This window comes from Phoenix dactylifera, chromosome 8 (assembly GCF_009389715.1).
Source record: "Phoenix dactylifera cultivar Barhee BC4 chromosome 8, palm_55x_up_171113_PBpolish2nd_filt_p, whole genome shotgun sequence".
NCBI lineage: Eukaryota > Viridiplantae > Streptophyta > Magnoliopsida > Arecales > Arecaceae > Phoenix > Phoenix dactylifera.
This window is the reverse complement of record NC_052399.1, coordinates 18,718,596-18,739,226: the sequence shown is the minus strand read 5'-3', so window position 1 is coordinate 18,739,226 and position 20,631 is coordinate 18,718,596. Positions and strand designations below refer to the sequence as shown.

The following is a 20,631-nucleotide window of genomic DNA, read 5'->3' as shown; positions in this document are numbered from 1 at the left end:
TTATCCCGAGTAAATCGGGAGGGAAGAAGGCTGGGAAAGGAAAAATAAGGTGGTCGGGAGCTTACCTAGCTTCGGGGAGGAGGCGCAAGCACCTTCCCCGATGACACAGACATTCGTTCAGGAAACTCTGTCTCCAAGGAAGGAGGAGAACAGTGAGGGAGGAATAGTGACGTGGGGTCAGAAAATAGAAGGATTTTGAAGGGTTCGACGACTGAACCACCGTACATCAATTTCTCTCCACTCGAAGCAACGGGTAGTGGCCTCCAGATGGGCTGTCGACTTTGGTCCATGTCAGCCCATCTAGCGGCCCAATTAGCGGCCCAATACTCATGGTTGCAGAGAGGATAAATCGCACCATTATAGAGAAAGTCAGATGTACTTACCGTGTGCTATGTAATCGACTGGTCTCCATCAGTTTTTTTAGGTTTTGATATTCCTAAAAAAATGTGAACAAGGAAGGATGTTTCCTACTCTCATTTGAAGGTATTTGGGTGCAAGGCATTTGCACATGTGCCTAACAAACAGCATGCAAAGCTTGATGATAAAGCTATTCCTTGTATATTTGTTGGTTATGGAGATGCAGAATTTAGCTACAGGCTATGGGATCCAGAGAAGAAGAAAATCATCAGAAGTATAGATGTGATTTTTCATGAAGACAATATCTTGATAGACTTTCAAAAGAAGCCCAGTCAAGCAGTTGAAGGCGTTCCTGACTTTACATCTATCTCTTTGCCTCTAGGAAGTGCCACTGATAGAGAAGAGATGCAAGTTGAAGACCAAGGTAATGAGTCAGTTGTTGATGAGGACGATTTGTTTGAGTAGAGGGAGCAGTCTACTCTGCCAGAGAGTGTTGAGCACGGGGCAGCCTACTACGGTAGAGTTTCGGATTAGGAGGTCTACCAGGAAGCATCGTCCATCAACCAGATATTCTAAATCAGAGTTTGTTTTGCTTACTGAAGAGGGGAGCCAAAGAGCTTTCGTAAAGTGCACACTCACAAGAACAAGCAGAGTTGGGTGAAGGCTATGCAGGAAGAGATAAGTTTTATAGAGAAGAATGACACTTATGATTTGGTAGAGCTTTCTAAAGGTAAAACGGCTCTAAGAAATAAATGGGTGTTTAAGCTAAAGATGAATGGTGAAAAGCTAGTGAAGTACAAAGCTCGATTGATAGTAAAGGGCTTCAAGCAGAAGAAAAGGTATTGACTTTGATGAGATATTCTCTCCAGTTGTCAAAGATGAGTTCCATTCGAGTTGTTCTAAGTTTGATGGCTAGCTTGGATCATAACTTCAACGGTGACCATGTTGGCCTAAGCACACATCATCTTGACATAGAAAAAATGAATTCTTATTTCATTTGATTAATTAGCTTAATGCAAGGGACTGTAGGAAAACAATTCCAAGTACCTTTCTGTAAGTCACTCCATCCACACAAAGAAATGAACCACGAGTTCCACGACAACCACAGGTTTACTCCAACGAGCATATGGCTCACTGAAACACGTTTGCATAGGCTATTTCCAAAATGTAGCAGCACCAATTTGATTTTGTGCATATAAGATCCATTGCAGTGATTCCCGTGGTTCTGCAAAAACTGATCGAAGCATCAACGCCTTTTTCAATTTAATGTACAGTTTGATTCTTAGATCATAAATGTTGTGCAAGATGTTATTTATAAACACTATACATGAATTGATCGAGCGATCCAGATGATCGACATTTGTGCTCGGTGAAATGTAGCTCGAACTAATGGTAGCAACACAACTCCAATGATAGGAAACAGAAGATAAAATTCGGAACTAGTAAAATATGAAAAATATTTATAATTTACCAACTTGATAACCAAGCAGGAAAAAGAGAGGCAGATTGTAACACAATATTACGCAATCTCCATTGATATAGCAAAGAAAGCTTGAAGCTTACATCTGTGACTACAACCACAGGTAGTTTGTGAAGAAGGAAGAACAGGAAACAAGAAGAAAATGTGGAAAAGGAGGATGAACACTCCCAACTATTTGAGAAGCCCAGTCACATCCCATCTATTTTCCACTCGGTCTCTCCGAAACTCTATAGACTAATAAAAGATGAGGAGAAAGAGGATGAGCACTCCCATTCCTGTCTCTTCACTCCTTTCTCCCCATTCACACTCTTATTGATACAATCCAAGGACTTCTTACCAAACGCACAGCGGCAGAGAAAACACCATCCTGAACAGTAACTCTATAACCTACACAAACACTACGTTTTCTTCGATTGATCCTTCTCCACTTTCAGACGATCTTCAGGCAAGCTTATACCCAGAAATCCAGACGTCAGCTGGAGAAGCAGGGTGGATGTACACAAACTCGAGGCTCTTGCCAGCAGACAGGGAGTTGAGCCATGTCGGGAATCCGTAACCATAGCGTGACTTGTTGAGTCCCCACAACGGGCCAAAAAGCTTGGATATTGAAATGTTGAGATCTTTTACAGTCTTCGATGATTTGTTGGTTACCACAACAGAATACCGGTAGTATGTTCTACCCTTGGCAATCCATGATGTAGTTGCCTTTTGTTCAACGGTAAGTGGCGAGGGAGCTTTAGTAGCTGCATCGAGAACGATACAAAAGAACCTCCATTAGCGAATTCTACTCACTCAAACAATAAAAAGAAAGTTGAGTAATAATAAAATGACCAACTCTGCCTAAAAAGGTGTCCACTGTGAACTTATAAATCCAGGGATTAAGCCATGGTGAAAACATGCAAAGCTAAAAATACCTGGAGCAGGAGACTGCTTAGGCTGAGGTGAGGTTTTCGGCTTTTCATTCTTCGCAGGCACGTTAGGTGTGGGAACGGCCACTGCAAGCACAATGCACAACCTTCAAAGAACTACTCTTCATTTAAATCTCACGTAAAAACCATATGATGCTTTAGTGGCTGCCTACCAGGAAGAAGTTGATTGAAACCAGCGTTGCCACCATTAAGGCGAGCCAATACGCCGAGAACGGGAGCATTGTTGTAGGTCGCAGGCTCGGTCTGCTCATAGTTATCTCTCTCATCGGCAAAATTATCGTAGGCATCCGGGCCACCTACAATGGCGCCATCGAGGAGGTTGGGGTCACTGGCCTTGCGGCGGAACCAAGTGGCATATCCTCCGGTGCAGCTCACAAACGATGGATTGACCTTGATGGACACAATAGAGGATGCTCGGTGGTGGACCTGCTGTGGATAGGTGCTTCCATACCCCACCATGTAGCTCGTAGCTCTTGGGTTGTCTCCAAGTATGTAATCCACCTGAGAGAAGGTGCATACAAGGTGATTGGTATATATATTCATCATAAATCCAGCGTATCTGAACTCCCCTTTTCTGCAAGTGTTGAACACTAAATGGAAAGATAGTAGTACACAAGGAGAAGGACAGAAATTTGGAGAGCTCATAACGATCTAATTGTTTCCAAATTTCCAGTACTACATAAAGACAAATCCCCTGTTCTTCCTGACTTTGGAACGCTCAAAATATGAACCTCATGAGACATGTAACAAATTTGCACATAAAAAAAAAATGAGACTACCATAATGGTACTGATTTTTATGGATCTAAAATATCAAGTGCTTCGTAATAGAAGAGCTGGCCTACAACTTAGGTAACTATGCCAGGTGCTTGATGAAGTTTGTTTTGTAATTTCTGAAGTAAAATTACCTGAGACTTGGCAAAGGCAAGGAGCTCAGAGGGGGTAGCAGTCCCGGAAGAGCACTGTGCGGTCTTCCCAGCAGAAGAAAGGTAGTCGGAGTAAACGGTGAGCAGGAAAGAGGCGCTCGTCGCAAATTGCAAGTTGTTCCAATTCTGTCGGAACAGCAGGCCGCCGGGGGTCCTCTGCACGTTGCGGCTGCCTTTCCCGATGCACGAGCACATGAACAACTCCGCCTTCTGCTGGTACCTCTCCAAAACTGAAGAATGTTCGGCTGCCTTCCCTTGAAGAAGGAACTACAACAGCCAAAGAACTTGCAGTTAGGATTAAAAAAAGTGCACCGTTATCGACGACGCAAACTTTCGAACACTTTCAGATCACAACTTTTAAAAGGGCCAAGAAGGAGCCGTTACAGGCAACTACTCGCGAATACCGTGGTTCCAGTGGGTTGGGCTAAATATATGCAAAAGCCCAAGCTGCCACTCTGGCCCAATTAGTTAAGAGCCGGGTATGATTGGGCCTAGTTAGGCTTGGGCGGAGGAAATGGTGGGCTACGAATAAAACCAAGGGAGCTAATCAAACGTGGCAAAACGGGTCACGCTATAAACAAGGTCCGAATCAATAGCCAGTCAAATAAAAAATCATCTTGATATAAATTGAAGCACCCGAAATTTTACCTTGGAGGCGAGAACCTGAGCACCAGCGTATTTGACATCCCAGCCAAACTCGGCCATGCCCCACCCGGTCCCACCCAGAGCATCGCCGTTGTTCGCCAAATAGTCGAGGTAGTAACGGTCATTGGTGGCCTGGTAAAGCCACGCCGCGGCCCACAGCAACTCATCCTGCAACCATGATCAAAACGCAAACGAGATGAGGTAAATGAATGATCGATCTCTTCCGTCCGATAAGTGGACCTCTCAATTGTAACTTACGTCGTATCCGCTGTAAGATTGGTAATACTTTTGAGCGACGGTGATGCTGCTGTCGTACTTGCCTCTGTACTTGTCGGCGAACTCGAACAACTGAGCGAAAACAAAGCGAAAGGTTGAAGAAACTTCATGTTACCTCCCTTCAAATTTACAAGAAAAAACTAACACCGTATCGTCTCAGATGGTTAGAATCTTAAGAGCGAATCACGAAGCGACTGGGCTACGAGAACACTAAATGACCTTTATGGCCTCAGACTGGACGGCCGAAGGGGAAATGGCGTAAAAGAACAAGGACGTAATCGTCATTTGGAGTCGCGCGCGCGAGGGACAACGGTACTGACGTGTCTCGCCACGTGACTCCAACCGTCCATATTTCAGAAAGATACCGGTCCGGACGGCCCAGATCCGCCAGTCACGGAAACGAAACACGTGGGTCCCATCATACGGTACCACGTTACTTGCTTGCACGTTAGCATTCCACACTAAGCTCATATCAACGTGCGCCGAGTTTTTATTTATTTATTTTATGCGAAGGGAAAACGGTTCGATTTGGTCCGTTTCGGTTCGAACCTGCTTGGCGTGGGTGAGGAGCTGGTTGGAGTAGGCCGGGTCGGAGCGGCGGAAGACAAGGGAGGCGGAAGCCATGGCAGCGGCGCTCTCTCCGGCGAGGTCCGACCCGGGGTGGTTGACATCGATGCGGTAGGCTTGGCGGCTGGTTGTCATGTCCTCCGGCCGCTGCCAGCAGGAGTGGTCTGTGTTTCCATCGCCCACCTGCACGAATCACCAAAGAGACAAGCTATCACTCTCAATTTTTTAAGAAAAAACTCTATCACTGTTAGAAGCAAATCAACGTAAAGGGGGATGTCATGTCCCTCATGATAGGGATAGATATGGACTGATGAAAAGGCTTGCTTCTTCGAACTTTCAATTTGCTGGAATGTCTGTTGTTTAGTATAACATAGCAGAGATGAGACAACCCAACAACCACAAATGAGAGCTTTTCCTAGGGGAACAAAGGTTAAGGGCATTGAGACAACCCCAATGATGATGCAATTTATGGAGCAAGGGAAGGGTTATTTTTACCGGAATTACCGAACCACCGGATATAATTGAACTACAGGAACTATTCTAAAGACACTCGAGGTAGTGTGGGACAGGGTAGAGACCGAGACAAGTGTGTTTCTCTCCAAACAGGGTCTGGTTAAGAGAAAGTAGTTGAATCATATCACGTTTACATTATAATTTAGGATAGAGAGATAATAACGTAGATTAAAGCAACGAAATGCTAGATTTTGTACATTATCTAGTCTATAAAAAGTTAAATACACCATAAAATAATATCTATACTTGATCTTACTTGAACCATGCTGTAGTTTTCGAAAACTTTGAATGATTATAAGAGTCCTCGCAATAGGTGCCTAGATAATTAGAACCCCCATCTTGCCCTTCCTGTTGAATAAACTTTAAATAATTGTTTCCATGAAGCTAAGGGGAAAAATGCATGAAGTTAAAACATAGGAGGCAAGCCAAGAACTCCCGACGCACATGAGAAGTAGTCAAGTTAAAACAAATCGATAGGATTTTACCTAACTTTCAGTAGGAAAACTAGAGAAATCCTTCAGGTCCCAACAAAATCACGTGTTTTGTCACGTGCCCCAACGTTCTAGTGTGGGAAACAAGTCGAGGGGTAAGACAAGAAGCAAAAGATAGGAAGGCACCCAAACCAACACTCGCTTCCTCCAGAGATAAATGTTCGACAGCAAAGTGAAACAATGGCATTCTTAGGACTATTCAGGATTCCCATGTCTGGTACTTGAACTAAACTGATGCCATAAGCAAGGGTCATAAGAAAGGAAAGAAGGGCACCCACCTCTCCATATAGAACATTGGGCTCTGGGTGGGCTTTAATGAGGTAGTCCGTTCCCCACTTCACAGCATCCATGGCATGACCTAGCTCTCCGCTGCCAGCCATCTGTTTGCCATACTCCACAATGCTCCAAGACATCATGGTGATGGTGAAGGCCATGGGCAGCCCAAATTTCACATTGTCTCCTGCATCATAGTATCCACCAACAAGATTTACCTGTTTTCACAACAAAAGAAACCAATCAGGGAGAAAAAAAATAAAAGGGAGCTTGAACGGAGAAGAGAGACACCTGATGCTCTTTCCTCCCCTGTATTCAAATTTAAGGTACAAACTATATGTTAACAGTTGGACCCAACGTAATAAGATGGTGCACTTTTGTACATTGTAAATAAAACGTTTTAGCGCAACGTTTTAAAAAGCAGAGGATAATGGCCGCAAGCCAAGTGAAGAAAGTGAGAGAGAAAATATTTGTTATGGCTCAGTAAGTTCACTTTTTGTAATGTCCATAGACATAGTTATCAGACCAAGAAAAAGAAATGGCATCAAAATTATACACAAGGAGAGCAGAGATTTTTGTGCGTGTTAGAGAGAGAGAGAGAGAGAGGTGGGGCCGTACCCCGTTGGCCTTTCCATCGAGGAGCCCAGAATTAGCTCTCCAAGTGACCCTCTGGTTGCTGGGAAGGTACCCGGATCTCTGGGCCTCAAAGAAGAGAATGCTCTTGCTAAGAGCCTTCCCATAGTCATGCCCAGCCACAGCAAAGGGCACCAGAACTAGCATCACATGAAGCAGCAGAGCAAGACCACCAGCCATAGCTCGTTTATCAAATAAACCCTCTCTCACGCCCCTCGCACAACTAGGAAAGAAGGAAACAGGGATATAATTACCCTTCAAGACAAGAAAAAGAGACCAAATGCAGCAAAGAAGATGAATCCTTTGCCCAAAAATAAACCATATAATTGTGGCTTATCAGCTAAAACTCCTGATAAGCCCCCAAGCCAGTGGAGGAGGAGGAGGAGGAGGAGGAAGGGGGAGAATTGGTAAGGCATTTGGGAAGCTCGAGAGGCCTATATATGGAGAAAGGTGAGGACCCTGCGGCGTGACAGAGTTCTGCCCGTCTCCGAGACGAAAACGGTTCTAGAAAAGGGCAGAAGCATGTCATGTGCCGCCTGCGCTCCCACTGATAGACGAGCCGGTGCGGATTTCCTGCCAGGCTTTTTGATAAATACACTCTTTTTTGTCTTCTATGAAACAATGGTGTATATGTATCAAATTCCAACGATCACATTTATCACTGCTTCGAACGAATCTACCTGACCCACCAATTAAATTCGATTTACTGCGCCTTAAATTGTAGTTACTGCCACTGGAAGAACAGTTGCACTTCGTATTTCCCATCATTTGCAAGTCACATTTTTCCCTCTTTTTTTTATGGGTGGCACGTTTTTCCTTTTTTGTTTTTTTTATGAGTGGCACTCCGCTTCCTTTTGTATCAAAAAAAAAAAACGAATATATATATATATATATACACACACCTTTTTTTTTTACATAAATCCATGGTTGAAACAAGTAATAACCGTTTTGAGTTATGTATAGATGGATGTTGAAACGAGTTTGGAATGCTTTAAGGCCTACCATTTTCCACTCTTTAATATAATAGTATAATACTAACTGACTAAATGGCCAATAGCTTTTATTTCAGCGCGATTGGATGCGTCAGTTAAGAAAAATTAGGTCCAGGTGAGATACAAGCCATGGTGGTAGGCCGCCAACGACGGCCGTTTGGTATTTGGTTGGGGTGTTGCGGTCATTCGGCTTTTCATTTTTCTTGGCTCGTTGGGTTTGAAACGCTTTGTCCGCAGTCGAAAAAATTATTAGTCTGCGGTTCTTAAGTCTATCAAGGAGTTTCAAAGTAGAGAACCATAGAACTTCAGCAAGAAGATAATTTCTCTTGATTAGGTTCACCGAGTTTGGTGAACTCACACAAATAATTTAGGTCTGAACCCAATAGCAAAACCATGGAATGAATCCCGATCCAACCAGCTGTAGACTTCAACGTCTTGGAGCTTCAACGTAGAGCGAGTGGACCATATATTGGTCCTAGTAAAAAGGAGGGGGCTACCTCTATTTCGAAATATTTGGACGGTAATGAATAATGATGTGGCCTTTCAGTTTAAGCATATTTTATGTAGTCGATCACTTTGGAGATTCTGTAGGTAGAAGAAGAGAAGTTGAGGGTGACTTATTATTTTCTGATGTTATTGAATATATCTGTACTAGAAATGTATGGTCCTAGTAAAAAAGGAGAGAGATAAATGATTAATGCGAAACCCCTTTACTTCCCTATGTGAATAGGAAATCCAATGTCTAGGAGGAATCCAGCATTAACCACAAATATAACAAAACGCTGACTATTGGTATGAATGCACTACATTAGGGAGAAGAATTCCTCACCGCAATCTCGCCTTCCCTACTGGCTACTATGTGGTGGTCAAAACCAAATTTTGTTTCGCTTTTGCTGAAGAGACGAGACCCCACCGCAGTCTACTTTGACTTCAATGACCAAGCTTACGCCTTACAGTCGCAAGTCCACTAGAGATCAGATGCAGCTAATTACGTTTTTGGAGACGCTTATGACATAAAAACAGAAGCAAGTTCTTAGAAGTATAAAATATTCATCAGAGTTAAAAACATCACGGGGAGATCAGTCATCGGTTTTCGTGCACTTGACTCGATTTTTTTCCTTCTCGGAGCTGAAGTTAGGGTGGAAGTGGAGATTTCGGTGGACAGTGGAACAGAGAACCCGCCATTGTCTCCGCCATCATCGCCGAAGGAACCCTCGGATCCCTTGTTATTTGTTAAGCCGTAATCCGCGCTGGGTTACAGCGGGCCGGTCTCCTCCAACTTTCTCGTTCAAGTTATCTTTTCCTAGCGGTAAAATATATTAAATCCCTTTTCCTCAAACAAGCCGGAATTTCAGCGAAAAACTGAGAGTAAAACGGCATAATTTTTTTAGATTGGAGTAAAACGGCGTAATTGAACGGTACGGTCCACACATTGGCAGCTTTAGATACGTGGCATCTGCCAGTGCGGAAAACTCACATGGGCTGCACATGACCCTTTGCGGCTATTCATGTTTCTCGCCTCTCACAAGTGTTCTTACCTGACCATCTTGGCTCCCACCATGTTCGTTCATGTTTTCCTTTTATTTCTTATTTTGGTGATTGCTTTCTCAACCATGGGTGAACTTTTTTTTTCCTTCCCATCAAGCAAGGTATTAATTCTAACCATGGTTTCCCGGATACTTTATATCCGCATTTGTGGTGATTGTTGCCGCAACTGAAAATCGGCCCCATTGAGGCACTAAGCTGCCGGACGATCAACTGTTTAAACGGTAAAGACGGTTGAAGGTTGGCATGTATCTCCAAGATGGTAATGTGGTGGCAGTTGTGCTTAAATGGTGATAACTCCAACCTTGATCGCTCCCAAAATAGCACTAGAAGGAGGAAATTGTGCCTGAATCTTCACTTTGTCACTGAATCCAACCTAAAACATCAAAAATAAGGGAGTCATCTTCCTATAAAGTATCAGACGAATGACCCTTTAATGCCTAAATTAGGCGGTCTCTCAGAGAACAGCGAAGGTGTTGTGAGAGTAGTAGAGTGTCAACACAATGGCATAAGCAAGGCTCGAGAGTACTTACCTGGAAGATCCTCCCATAAAGGTTTATATAAATGAGGGTTGATACCGATCGCCGAAGAGTTCAAGAGTGTGGATCGATCATTTTTGATAATCGATTGCACATCTCGAGGATCATGCATCAGTGTGTCGCCCGCACATCTGCTTATTCATCATGCAATTATGAAAACTGTTAGGGATTGTGGCCGAAGTGTTGCCAATTGGAGGCAAAGTTTAAAATTTCAAAGACTCTTTATGCGCATATCTGACTTTGATCGATTAGTTGAAGATTTTATAGCGAGCTCTGATTAGTTAGTCTACCAATATCAATTGTATTCGATTCTGAGATATATCAGCTACCATGTAAGATTGGTGCTAGGTATGACTTTCTTTAGATGATTATTTCAATTTAAGTGCTTGATCTCGTGTTTTTTTCTTTCAACTGTTTGTTTGTTGTTTTTCCTTTTCGATTTTTGGAGCCATATTTTCAATTTTTATGAGCAATGATACCCTTAAAGATTTGTTTGGATACCGAAGATTTTAGTAGACCGACAAGATCTTCAGAAAAGATTTTTAGTTTTAACGCAATACGAAAACAAGCATAGTTTATAGAGTTTGGGGCCGCCAACGGTAGCTGATCCTTGATTTGTACGGCTAGTTAATCTCTTTGCAATAAGATGATTTCGGGTATTAATGAATACAGAAACTGATTGTATTTTGAGCTTGTCAATCTCTTCGCACAAACTGAATTGAAATGTATCGACAAATTATAACTCAAAGTAAGAAGATTTTGTCCGGCCAACAGAATCTTCGAGCATCCGAGAAGGCCGTAAACTTCTTTATTGAACCAACTTTTAGATTTGGGTTTAGTTGTACAAATAAGATTTATTGCTATTAATAATATCACTTGGAAATCACTTATTGGCATGCTTTAGACCTCTAGCCATCTTTGGACCACTCCACTGCCTTTTTGATTTGAATTGCCCCAATTAAAAATAGAAATGGTAATTATGTGTGCTCTTTCTACTTCTCTATTTTGCTTTTGATTTCCAGTTGGTCCATTCAACGAATAACTTTTGCTTTTTGAATATCAAGAGTGAGATCACTTTTACTTTGAACGATTTATTCTTTTCACCTCTTAACATAAATTTGGCAATGCAGACTGAATTCTTGATAAGAAACATCAATCTCGTCCTCAAATTTTTGAACTCGAGAAATATAAAATTCCATTTATTATGGCTAAGGTGACCCACGAAGCGACAGCTAGAACACTAAATAGTTTGTACTAGGATGGACGAATTACATAAATCTAATATAAGTACAACCACATAAGTTAGAAAATAAAATATATCAAAAAAAATTAATAAGACTGCACCATCCATTCGCAGCATCTTGTCAGAGTAAGCGGCAATAAAGGATGCAACTTAATCCACAACTTTATTTGTCTCATGATAAATATGACTCTAACCTGAAGATAGTATATTTCCTATCATGTCTCCTCCAAATAGATGAAGTTTGCTCATAAGTATAATCTTATGTAACTGACTCTTGCCATGGCCGTTCTAAAAGAAATTGGGTAAAATCCGCCAAAGCGGGGAAGCCTTAACCGTCTCTCCTTCCAACGAACACAGCTAAAGCATTCACTTTGTAGACTTTGCTCCATTTGATTTAGGGTAGTTATATTTTGTCTCGTAAAGAAGAATACATGCATCAAATCTTACGGCCCTTCTCTGTATGATCCCACTCAGGGCTCGTTTGGTTCGCAGGAAAATGAGGGGGGAAAGTGTGGTCAACGGGAAAGTAATGAAATGCCTCTTGTTTGGTTGGAGTTTTCAAAGGAGAGAGATGGGAAAGTTGTATTTCCATGGGAATATGATTCCCACATTTCATGGGAAAGTCTTTCCCATGAGAAACATGGGAAAGTTACTTTCCCATGAGGTGGGAATCACTCCTTTTTTATTTTTTCCCAAAAAGACCCTTCAGCATTAAAGAAGCATTAAAGAGGCATTAAAGACCTAATTTTTATTAAGGGCATAATAGGAATTATACATAACTTTCCTAGGAAAGTGGATGGTCAACCAAACATAAGCACTTTGGAAATTAGTCACTTTCCCATGGTTAACCAAACATGTCAAAAGTACTTTCCTAGGTATCCTCTTCCTAGGAATCTGATTCCCAGGAATCATATTCCTAGGAGGGAAAATACTTCCCGCGAACCAAACGAGCCCTCAGTTTTCTATAAGCTCAATGACTCCCTGTGGGATTGATTATCAAATATCCACCAATCTCCTAGAAATCTTTCTGATCTACTTCACATAACAACCAACAAAAATGTCCCACGTAATCTAGTTCTCTCTAAGATAAATTAAATTAAAAGCAGAGATGCGAATCGACAGGCGGACACCCCAGTCCCCGCGAATTAAAAATTTCCAACGAATTACATGCGACAAACTTACATGGATTTGACCCAGATCTGCTCCATAAAAATTTCCATGCGAGCTTGGGTCGGCTACATATAACGAAGATGACGGCAATACCATCAGTACAGTTAAAAACTAAGACCACTTAAAAAAGGGGAAAATAAATAAAGAGAACCTCGATGGAAGTGGCGATTCCCTGCGGTCAAAAAGAGCGAAGCATATGCCGGGAAAGGAAACCGCAATCAACGCCTTCCCGCCGAAAACCCGAAACCGATATTTTAAATTTAATTTTTCTCGGGACAAGTTACCGACTGTGACCGGCACGTCCCCGGTATAACGGCTTGCGCCAGTGCTGTCACGGCGACGGCACCGTGACTGCCCGCCACCGACGAGACAACGTGTCAGTTGGTCTCGCAGAGCGGGCCCCACAATCAACTGCCCGTCTTCAAGGAGGAACCGCCCAAAAAAAAAAGGGAATACGTTTCCCAAAGGAATCTTGAACCCAGATGCCGTTTCACTAATAGCATATGCTTCTATACGACGTTTCCGGGAATCGTTTCTCAGCTCTGATAAATGTGGCGTTTGGGGTAGGGGAATGGACGGGTCCGGTCGGGTCGGGGTTGTATCTTTACGAAGACCGCTGGATCATCCACTGATCTCTTTGAGATGTGTGAGAGTGTTTGTGTGGTGGGTGATCCAGCGGAATCGCGTGCAGGAAGGTGAATGCTTCTTTCGCGTGAACATACGGTCCGCGACATCTCTTCACCGGCATTTGGACTTACGGTCTTTATCTTTGGCCTTTTTTGTCTGGTTGGGATTAGATCTCCCGTGGTCCCGGGAGCTTCTCCTCCTCATCCAGTGAAGAAAGTACACTAGTGTAGGGTATCCTTCGCTTTAATGAAGTAATAGGTGTTAGCCTTTATTTGTTACATGAGTGCAGTTCCATTACTTTGATCCAAATCACCATTTTCAAATCATATTAATATAAAGAGAAAAACAAAAAAAAAAGAAAGAAAAAAAAAGTGATTTTATTTCTCTGTGCCTTCATATTCAATGTATCTGAGGAGTTATATATACTTATGTACAGATTTCATAAAAAAAAATAATATAGGTTAATATAAGATCTTACTAACAATGAAAAATATTATAAGGGATATATGTTGTCATGTGATCCCTAAAACCACTTTAATAAGATTATGCTAACAAAAAAAACTAATATAGGTTGACATAGAATTACGCCGATAAAAAAAATATATTATAAATGATGCAGACTGTTACATGATCTTTAAAATTATTCTAACATCCTCCTTTAAATTCAAGATGTTACTATATATGCCAACTTGAGTTTGGAAACTCGATCACGAATGTACTGAAAAATTGGCATACTAGATGAAGAGCTGAAGTAGCAGTTCAAAAGCTGATGTAGCAGATTAGGAGCTGACATAACAACTCGAAAATTAATATGGTAGACGGGTTGTGTGATTGGCGTGACTGACTGACATGTCTGTCGATATGGTTGATTAGCTTGCCTGATGATGTGACAGCGAGAAAACACAAAGAAGATGATACTTACGGCGAGGACAGATCTCAGAGAGAAGGCAACCAAAACTCGACGATGCTTGTAGATGAAAACACCACGAAAGAAGAGAAAGAGACCTTGAACTGAATGATGAAGGAGCCGAAAGCAGCCTGGTCCTGTCCCAGAGTTGAGGATATTGCGGTTATCCCGCCAACCGGATCTCGTTGATGTGACAAAGTCTGAGCACTATTGCATCCCACATAAACCAGTGGACTGATGACAACACCTCCATGATGGAGGCCTTCATGGCCGCCACCACCGACCTCGAGAGCTTCCCATGGGCGGCGACGCCCGCTGCCTCGATGGAGGAATAGAAGCACCAAAAGTGGGTGCTGAGGGAGCTTAACTCCCTCATTTCCAGTGGCGCTAATGTTTCCTTGCCAGACATGGAGGAACAAGAGCACCAGAAGCGAGTGCTTAAGAAGCTTAACTCCCTCATCTCTAGTGGCATCGGCATGTCCTCGCCCAACACGATTGTAGAGAAGGAGGTCACCAACATAGAGGAATAAGAGCACCAGAAGCAGGTGCTAAGAGAGTTTAACTCCCTCATCTCCGGTGGGTGCCGACGTGTTCTCGCCCGATGAGGCTGTGGAGGAGGAGGTCATCGACACGGACGAACAGGAGCACCAAAAGCAGGTACTGAGGGAGCTTAACTCTCTCATCTCTCGTGATGCCGACGTGTCCTCATCCGACGAGGCTATGGAGGGTTGGAGCCCGCGCTCACCATATCGCCATCGCCCGAGCAGAATCGCCTATAGCCACGACGCATCCGAGGATCCCCCGAACCAGCACTCTGATCGGGGATATCGAGAAGAGAACGAAGAAACGACGGCTTCTACGATCGAAGGAACCCCAAATCGAATGGCAGAGGGACTTAGATGGATCAACCAAGGAAGCGACAGGAGGGCTTTGTCAAGCCGGCCAAGACTGGCAAAGGAAAACGCCTTGCGGCAGGGCAGGTGATGATCTTGAAGCGAGGAGAGCCATTGGATGCGTTTAGGAAGCTGAAGGCGGCAGCGACGGCGGTGTTCAAGAGGGGGAGGATGGGGCAGGATCCAGAGATGGTCCCGAAGTAGATTGGTATGGGAGGGGGGTCTGAAGACCGCAGTGGCGGCCACAGTGTTGTACACCGAGTCAACCTTCCTGGTCTCATCATTGCCGGGCTCGCTACCAAGGGTCCGTAAAGACTCTAAGCGATTTACAGATTTGAGAGGTGGAATCAGATCGAAGAGAGGATGGGGAGTTAGGGATTCCCTATCTTCCCTCTCTAAGATGGAGAGTTAGGGATTTCTCTCAGATTTGAAGAAGGGGGTTTTGAAAGCCATCGTGGTCGAAGCCCCGGCTACCCCCCCAAACAAGGCAGGAGAAACAAAAGATCTGCAAGCGATGATGACCACAAGAAAGGCGGAAGAGATGATGGCAGCAGGTTACGTGATCGGTGGCCCTGATACCATGTTGAAATATTTAGAGAAAAAGAAAAAAACAAAAGAAAAAGAGAGAGAGAAAAGTGATTTTATTTCTTTGTGCCTTCATATTCGGTATATCTCAGAAATTATATATACTCGTGTACAGACTCTATAAATGAAAAATAATATAGACTGATATAATATCTCACTAATAATAAAAAATATTATAGGTGATATAGGTTATCATATGATCCCTAAAATCACTCTAGCAAGATTATGCTAATAAAGAAAACTAATATAAGTTGACATAGAATCATGTTGATAAAGAAAAATATTATGAGTAATGCAGGTTGGTATGTAATCCCTAAAATTATTCTAACATGATACATGCACCTCAAAATTCTTATCTGAACAATAGTTTTTTTTTAATGCATGGGTAACTTTTTTAGTTTGTAGTAAATTAACAAAATAATTTGTACTGTATTAGTCTTACATAGTGTTAAAATTATGCAGTCCCAAGACGTCGCAATCTCAGGCGATGCTTTTATTTTCCTCCTCTTATAGTTGTTATTAATGCCCTAATTTAATTATTCTGCTCGATGAGTAGATGCATCCAATATCGCTCTCCCATAAATTATCTCACTAAACGTTGCAATCAGTACTTTGTTTCTTTGAACCATTGAATATATGTATCATTTATCCTTTTTTTGGGTACATTTAGGTGGGAGACAAGCCTAAGGAAGGTAATCTTTTATATGCTTTCATCTGTATCAACTTTTAGTTCCATGTTAATCGATGGTGACATGAGCTTCTATAATCATCATTCAAAGGCTACTATCGTGCAATATGCCACTGGAAGCATGAACAGAAAAGTTTGCCATAAGTCTGGTACAAAATTCCCACCCCCATCATGGACGTGTCCTTGGTCTCTCATAAGTGCAAAAAGAATCTCTATTCTCTTGGATTACATAATGTGCATACGAAGTTACCATAGACTTCTACTTCATAATTTGAACTTGGCTAAATCAATCAGATCCTCACCAGACTTGGCAGAAGCCCGAAGGAGTTATTGATCTTACGTCATTCTCAACACTCGTTCAAATTTCATGCAAGAGAGAGCTATGAACTGTCATGTTAGCCAGTATCAACTTGTTGCAAATTAAGCTCTTTGATCATACCTAGCTCATTTAACTTCGCTAAAGTGATGGACCTAGGAGTGGCTAATACCATTGAAGGCTTGATCCCTTCTACGAGTGAATGCACCAAATATAAGATAGGACCCTTCCTTCTTTGCGTTCTGTATTTCTATTATGGGAACCTATCACAGTCAAAAGCTCGTTGTTTCATATGATTACACGTATTTACGTGCATATTTCAATCACCTATTTAGTTCCCATGAGTTAACTTTGCTTGAGACATGGGATTATGGTTGAGTTGTATGAGGCGTCATAGATATATGAGTGTTTTATGTGAAATTATGCCTTCTTTTGTCTTTTCTTTTGCTTTTTCATAGCAAGTATTTTTTAGTACCGGAAGGCTTGGAAATTCCCCCCTCCTCCATCTGCAAGACGTGAAACAAATGCGCATGGACAAAATTATCGATACAACTAGAAAACATTCCAAGCTGGCTTAGGATCTAAAACATTTACCTTTGCATCTGAAGTCACATCAAAAGTCGGGATCGAGAGCTTTGAGATGACTAGGAGGTAAATTCCCGGTTGGATTGCCCCAAATGAACCCTGCATGTTAAAGGTCGTGCCAAAGTGGGATATTGGTTGGATGCTTGCGAGCTCAGGGAGGACAAAAAGATGAAAAGTGGGTGCAAAAATCCCAAAGATTTTTTTTTTTTTTTTTTTAAAGAATCTTAAGGAAACAAATCTATAGATCAAATGCACTCGATTAACTAAAATCCTTTGGACGTAGCTCCACTTAAGGAGGAATATTGCAAAATGAAATCCAAAATTAGCGGCGACAACGAATATATGCTTCGCGTGAGAGACGTAAACCATGGAGCCCCTAGCAATGTGCCAAGTTTATGAAAAATAATTGAATCTCCTTTAGCAAATTCCTAGTATGAACCAACAATTCACACATCGTCACGTAATTACGAGATCTGCATGATATCACCATATCCATCTCTCTTCCGAGATGGCATGGGAGCTGTAAAATGGATCGAGGCCTCACTACACCATGAACTCTTCATGAGTTGGCCCCACTTCTTAAATCGCTTCACATCATAGTCCATGTCATCTAATGTATACAGCACCAGGCAATGCATGTGAGTTATCATAGTGAACTAATGGACTACTTTGGATTGAGGCATGTGAGTTTGTTTAAAAATTTGTTCTTGGTAATGGTTGGGCATGTTCCACTAGATGATTGCGAGCACAAATGAGTTGTGGTCTATGCTCTATTATTAGTTTCAGTTTGGATCTTGCCAAATCCTAAATATAGATCACCGTCATGGATATTTTCTTGTACTATCATTCTTTTTTATGATGATAACAATGTAAAAAAAAATAATTAAATTGCAAACATGGTGTCTTCATGGGATCAAGTTGTTCATCATGTATCAAAAGATTTTTTTTTGAAAAAAATTATTTGTCAATTGCTAGTTCAACTAGTTGGTACTGAACTCTCAATGGAAACGATCTTGAATTCAACTGAGTAGTTATAACTAACCACTATAATGCTCGAAAAAAGATATTACGTAATGTTGCCACCAAAATCTAGTTTGAGAGAATTGGATGAGTTGGCTTGGATAGTGTCTGGTCGGATGAACTGCCATATTCGGAGTTGAAAAGTTGACCTGCAAACAAAAAAGTGAATACCAAAGGCTCTCAGATTTGATCCAATGCCTAGGTCAAGGCAAGCTTTTGGAGAACAATAAAGATTTGAAAAAGTTATGAGTTGAATAAACAAAGAGTAACATTGCGTAAACATAAACGTCCTTAGCGTATCTAGAGATCTCCTGGATCTGAAAAGGTGGATGTGCATCTAAATTGCTCGGCAAGCCATAATTGTTCGCACATTAAGCACATGGCGGGAGTTAACTGCATAGGATATGCTTCATGAGCCAAATGGTAACCTTCTGATTATGCGATAACTGCTTAACATGTGAGGCGAACTATAACTGTTCTATCGCATGCTTCATAAAAACATAGAACTATTATCATCATTTTAATTAGTCTTAACCATCTTAAATGTACTTTAAATTGGAGGTACCTAAATGCCGTGGTTGGATGCTCAAGTTGGCCGACACCTCGGTTGACCGCTCTGTTTGATAGCAGTGACCAGCCGACGAATCTAGCTTGACCACGTCACATAGGAGAGCTGATAATTCAACAACTCTGGTCTTAGTGTATTTTCAATCAAAACATCTACTGAATGTTAGATGTAACAAATGGAAACCCCCAGATGGCAGAGTGCAGCTTTAAAACCTTTGCATGGCACTTCAGCATATATTACCCCTGCCGGACGAGTCATAAAATTGTACAAAACCCTACTTGACATGGTCTGCACCATTCCAGTATAAAACAATTGACAGACGATCGAAATGGGATTTGGAGGATGCGTCACGAAGGTGGAGAAAAAAAAAGAGAATGATAGGGCACAATTCGAAAGCACATGGGCAGACATGACACACGAGACAGCATAAATCATGTGGCATGTGCGAACCTGCCGACTCGTTTAGTTGACCACAATTTTTTTTTGTCACTAAAATATTTTATATATAATATTTAAAAAATAATTTTTATATATTTAATTGATAATAAAAAAACATATTTTAGAATAACTTATATTTGCTTGATCATATTATTTTTTTAAAAAAAATATGTAAAATATATGTTAAACTTGATTGTGTTCAATTGGTAGAATAAAAATGTGGTGCATAATAATATAGTTTTAAAGAACTTTTTTTGATTATTTTGATGTATTGATTTAACTAGGAGGAAATAACATTTACAGCCTCTACTCGTATCTTAGGTCATCTGAGAACTAGATTCGCTTTAATTCAAGAGCTTGCTGAGCTCATATAAAAAAAAAAAAATGTATGGATTGATATACAGAAGTTACGAGCAGAACTCGAACCTGCATGTTGGAATAAAAATCTAAAACTTTTTTTCTTATTTTTTATTTATCGTAATTTTGATCATTCGGTTCAGCACCTAAGCAGGTACCTACATTTGGGGCACAAATTGGCATAGAGTAAATAAACATAGATTCCTAATCGTAAATTTTATGTACAATCAAATCAACAATAATTTCAGAATGCAGTAAGTTGGCTTGAATGACCCGTAAGCCCGAGAAAGACAGCTAGTCAAGCTCCAACGGATACTGCAGGGGCAGGATGCGGATCTTTACCACCCCTACTTATTTTGCTTAAGCCTTTGCATGATTGGGTGATGGGAGGTATTGTCTCATCTACTTATCAGAAAACGCCTTACCTCATTTTATCTAAAAACTTAAGTAAATTTTTGAAAAAATAATTATTGCAATTTTCATTCAGCGCAAAATTGACCATTTTTTCTAATAAAATCTGAAAATCTGGTTTCTATGAAAAATTTATTTTTTCGTTTTCTTAAACTTTAATTAAATATAAAATATATTTTTTATTTTTTTATTGACCATACCCTTTCCTCACAGTCCGTCGCGAGAGAGACCAGTCCTCGAGGATCTGGACGATTTCATGGGGACTGTCGTCATGTGGGGTGTCTTCACGGGGCTCGTCGTCCCACACGAACTCACACATCGCCGGCTACTCGATGCTTCCTTGACTCCCTCGAGTCATCAGGCCATTGGTCTAAGCCTCACATGGGTTGGTGGTGGTTTGGTGGCCCCACATCCCCTTGATGTCGAAGACGCTAACTGGGTGTGTCGGTTCGGCCGGGCCCACGATAGACCGGACCGGATGCTTCACATGCGAGCTGAAGGTGACAATCCATGGTTTGCACTTGCGCCATCTAAACTAGTCTAGTTCAGCAACATGGTAAGCCTGCAATAATATTATACTTCATACATTTTCTTCTTGCCCCTTTTTTTAAAAAATACCATGAGTCATGTAACTAAAGAACGTTGGTATGGGATGAGG

At 41.6% G+C, this 20,631-nt stretch overlaps 1 protein-coding gene across 1 annotated transcript; it reads right to left on the bottom strand.

The window, feature by feature from the left end:
* Positions 1 to 1,866: 1,866 nt before the first annotated feature.
* Positions 1,867 to 7,520, bottom strand: LOC103702964 (endoglucanase 19-like). Its single transcript, XM_008785624.4, has 9 exons — positions 7,075 to 7,520; positions 6,462 to 6,674; positions 5,162 to 5,362; positions 4,595 to 4,684; positions 4,340 to 4,504; positions 3,674 to 3,958; positions 2,919 to 3,267; positions 2,752 to 2,832; positions 1,867 to 2,580 (listed from the first exon to the last, which is right to left on the bottom strand). Exons 1-9 carry the CDS (start codon positions 7,267 to 7,269, stop codon positions 2,279 to 2,281), a joined length of 1,881 nt encoding a protein of 626 aa, XP_008783846.1. The 5' UTR covers positions 7,270 to 7,520; the 3' UTR covers positions 1,867 to 2,278.
* Between the last annotated feature and the right edge of the window lie 13,111 nt (positions 7,521 to 20,631).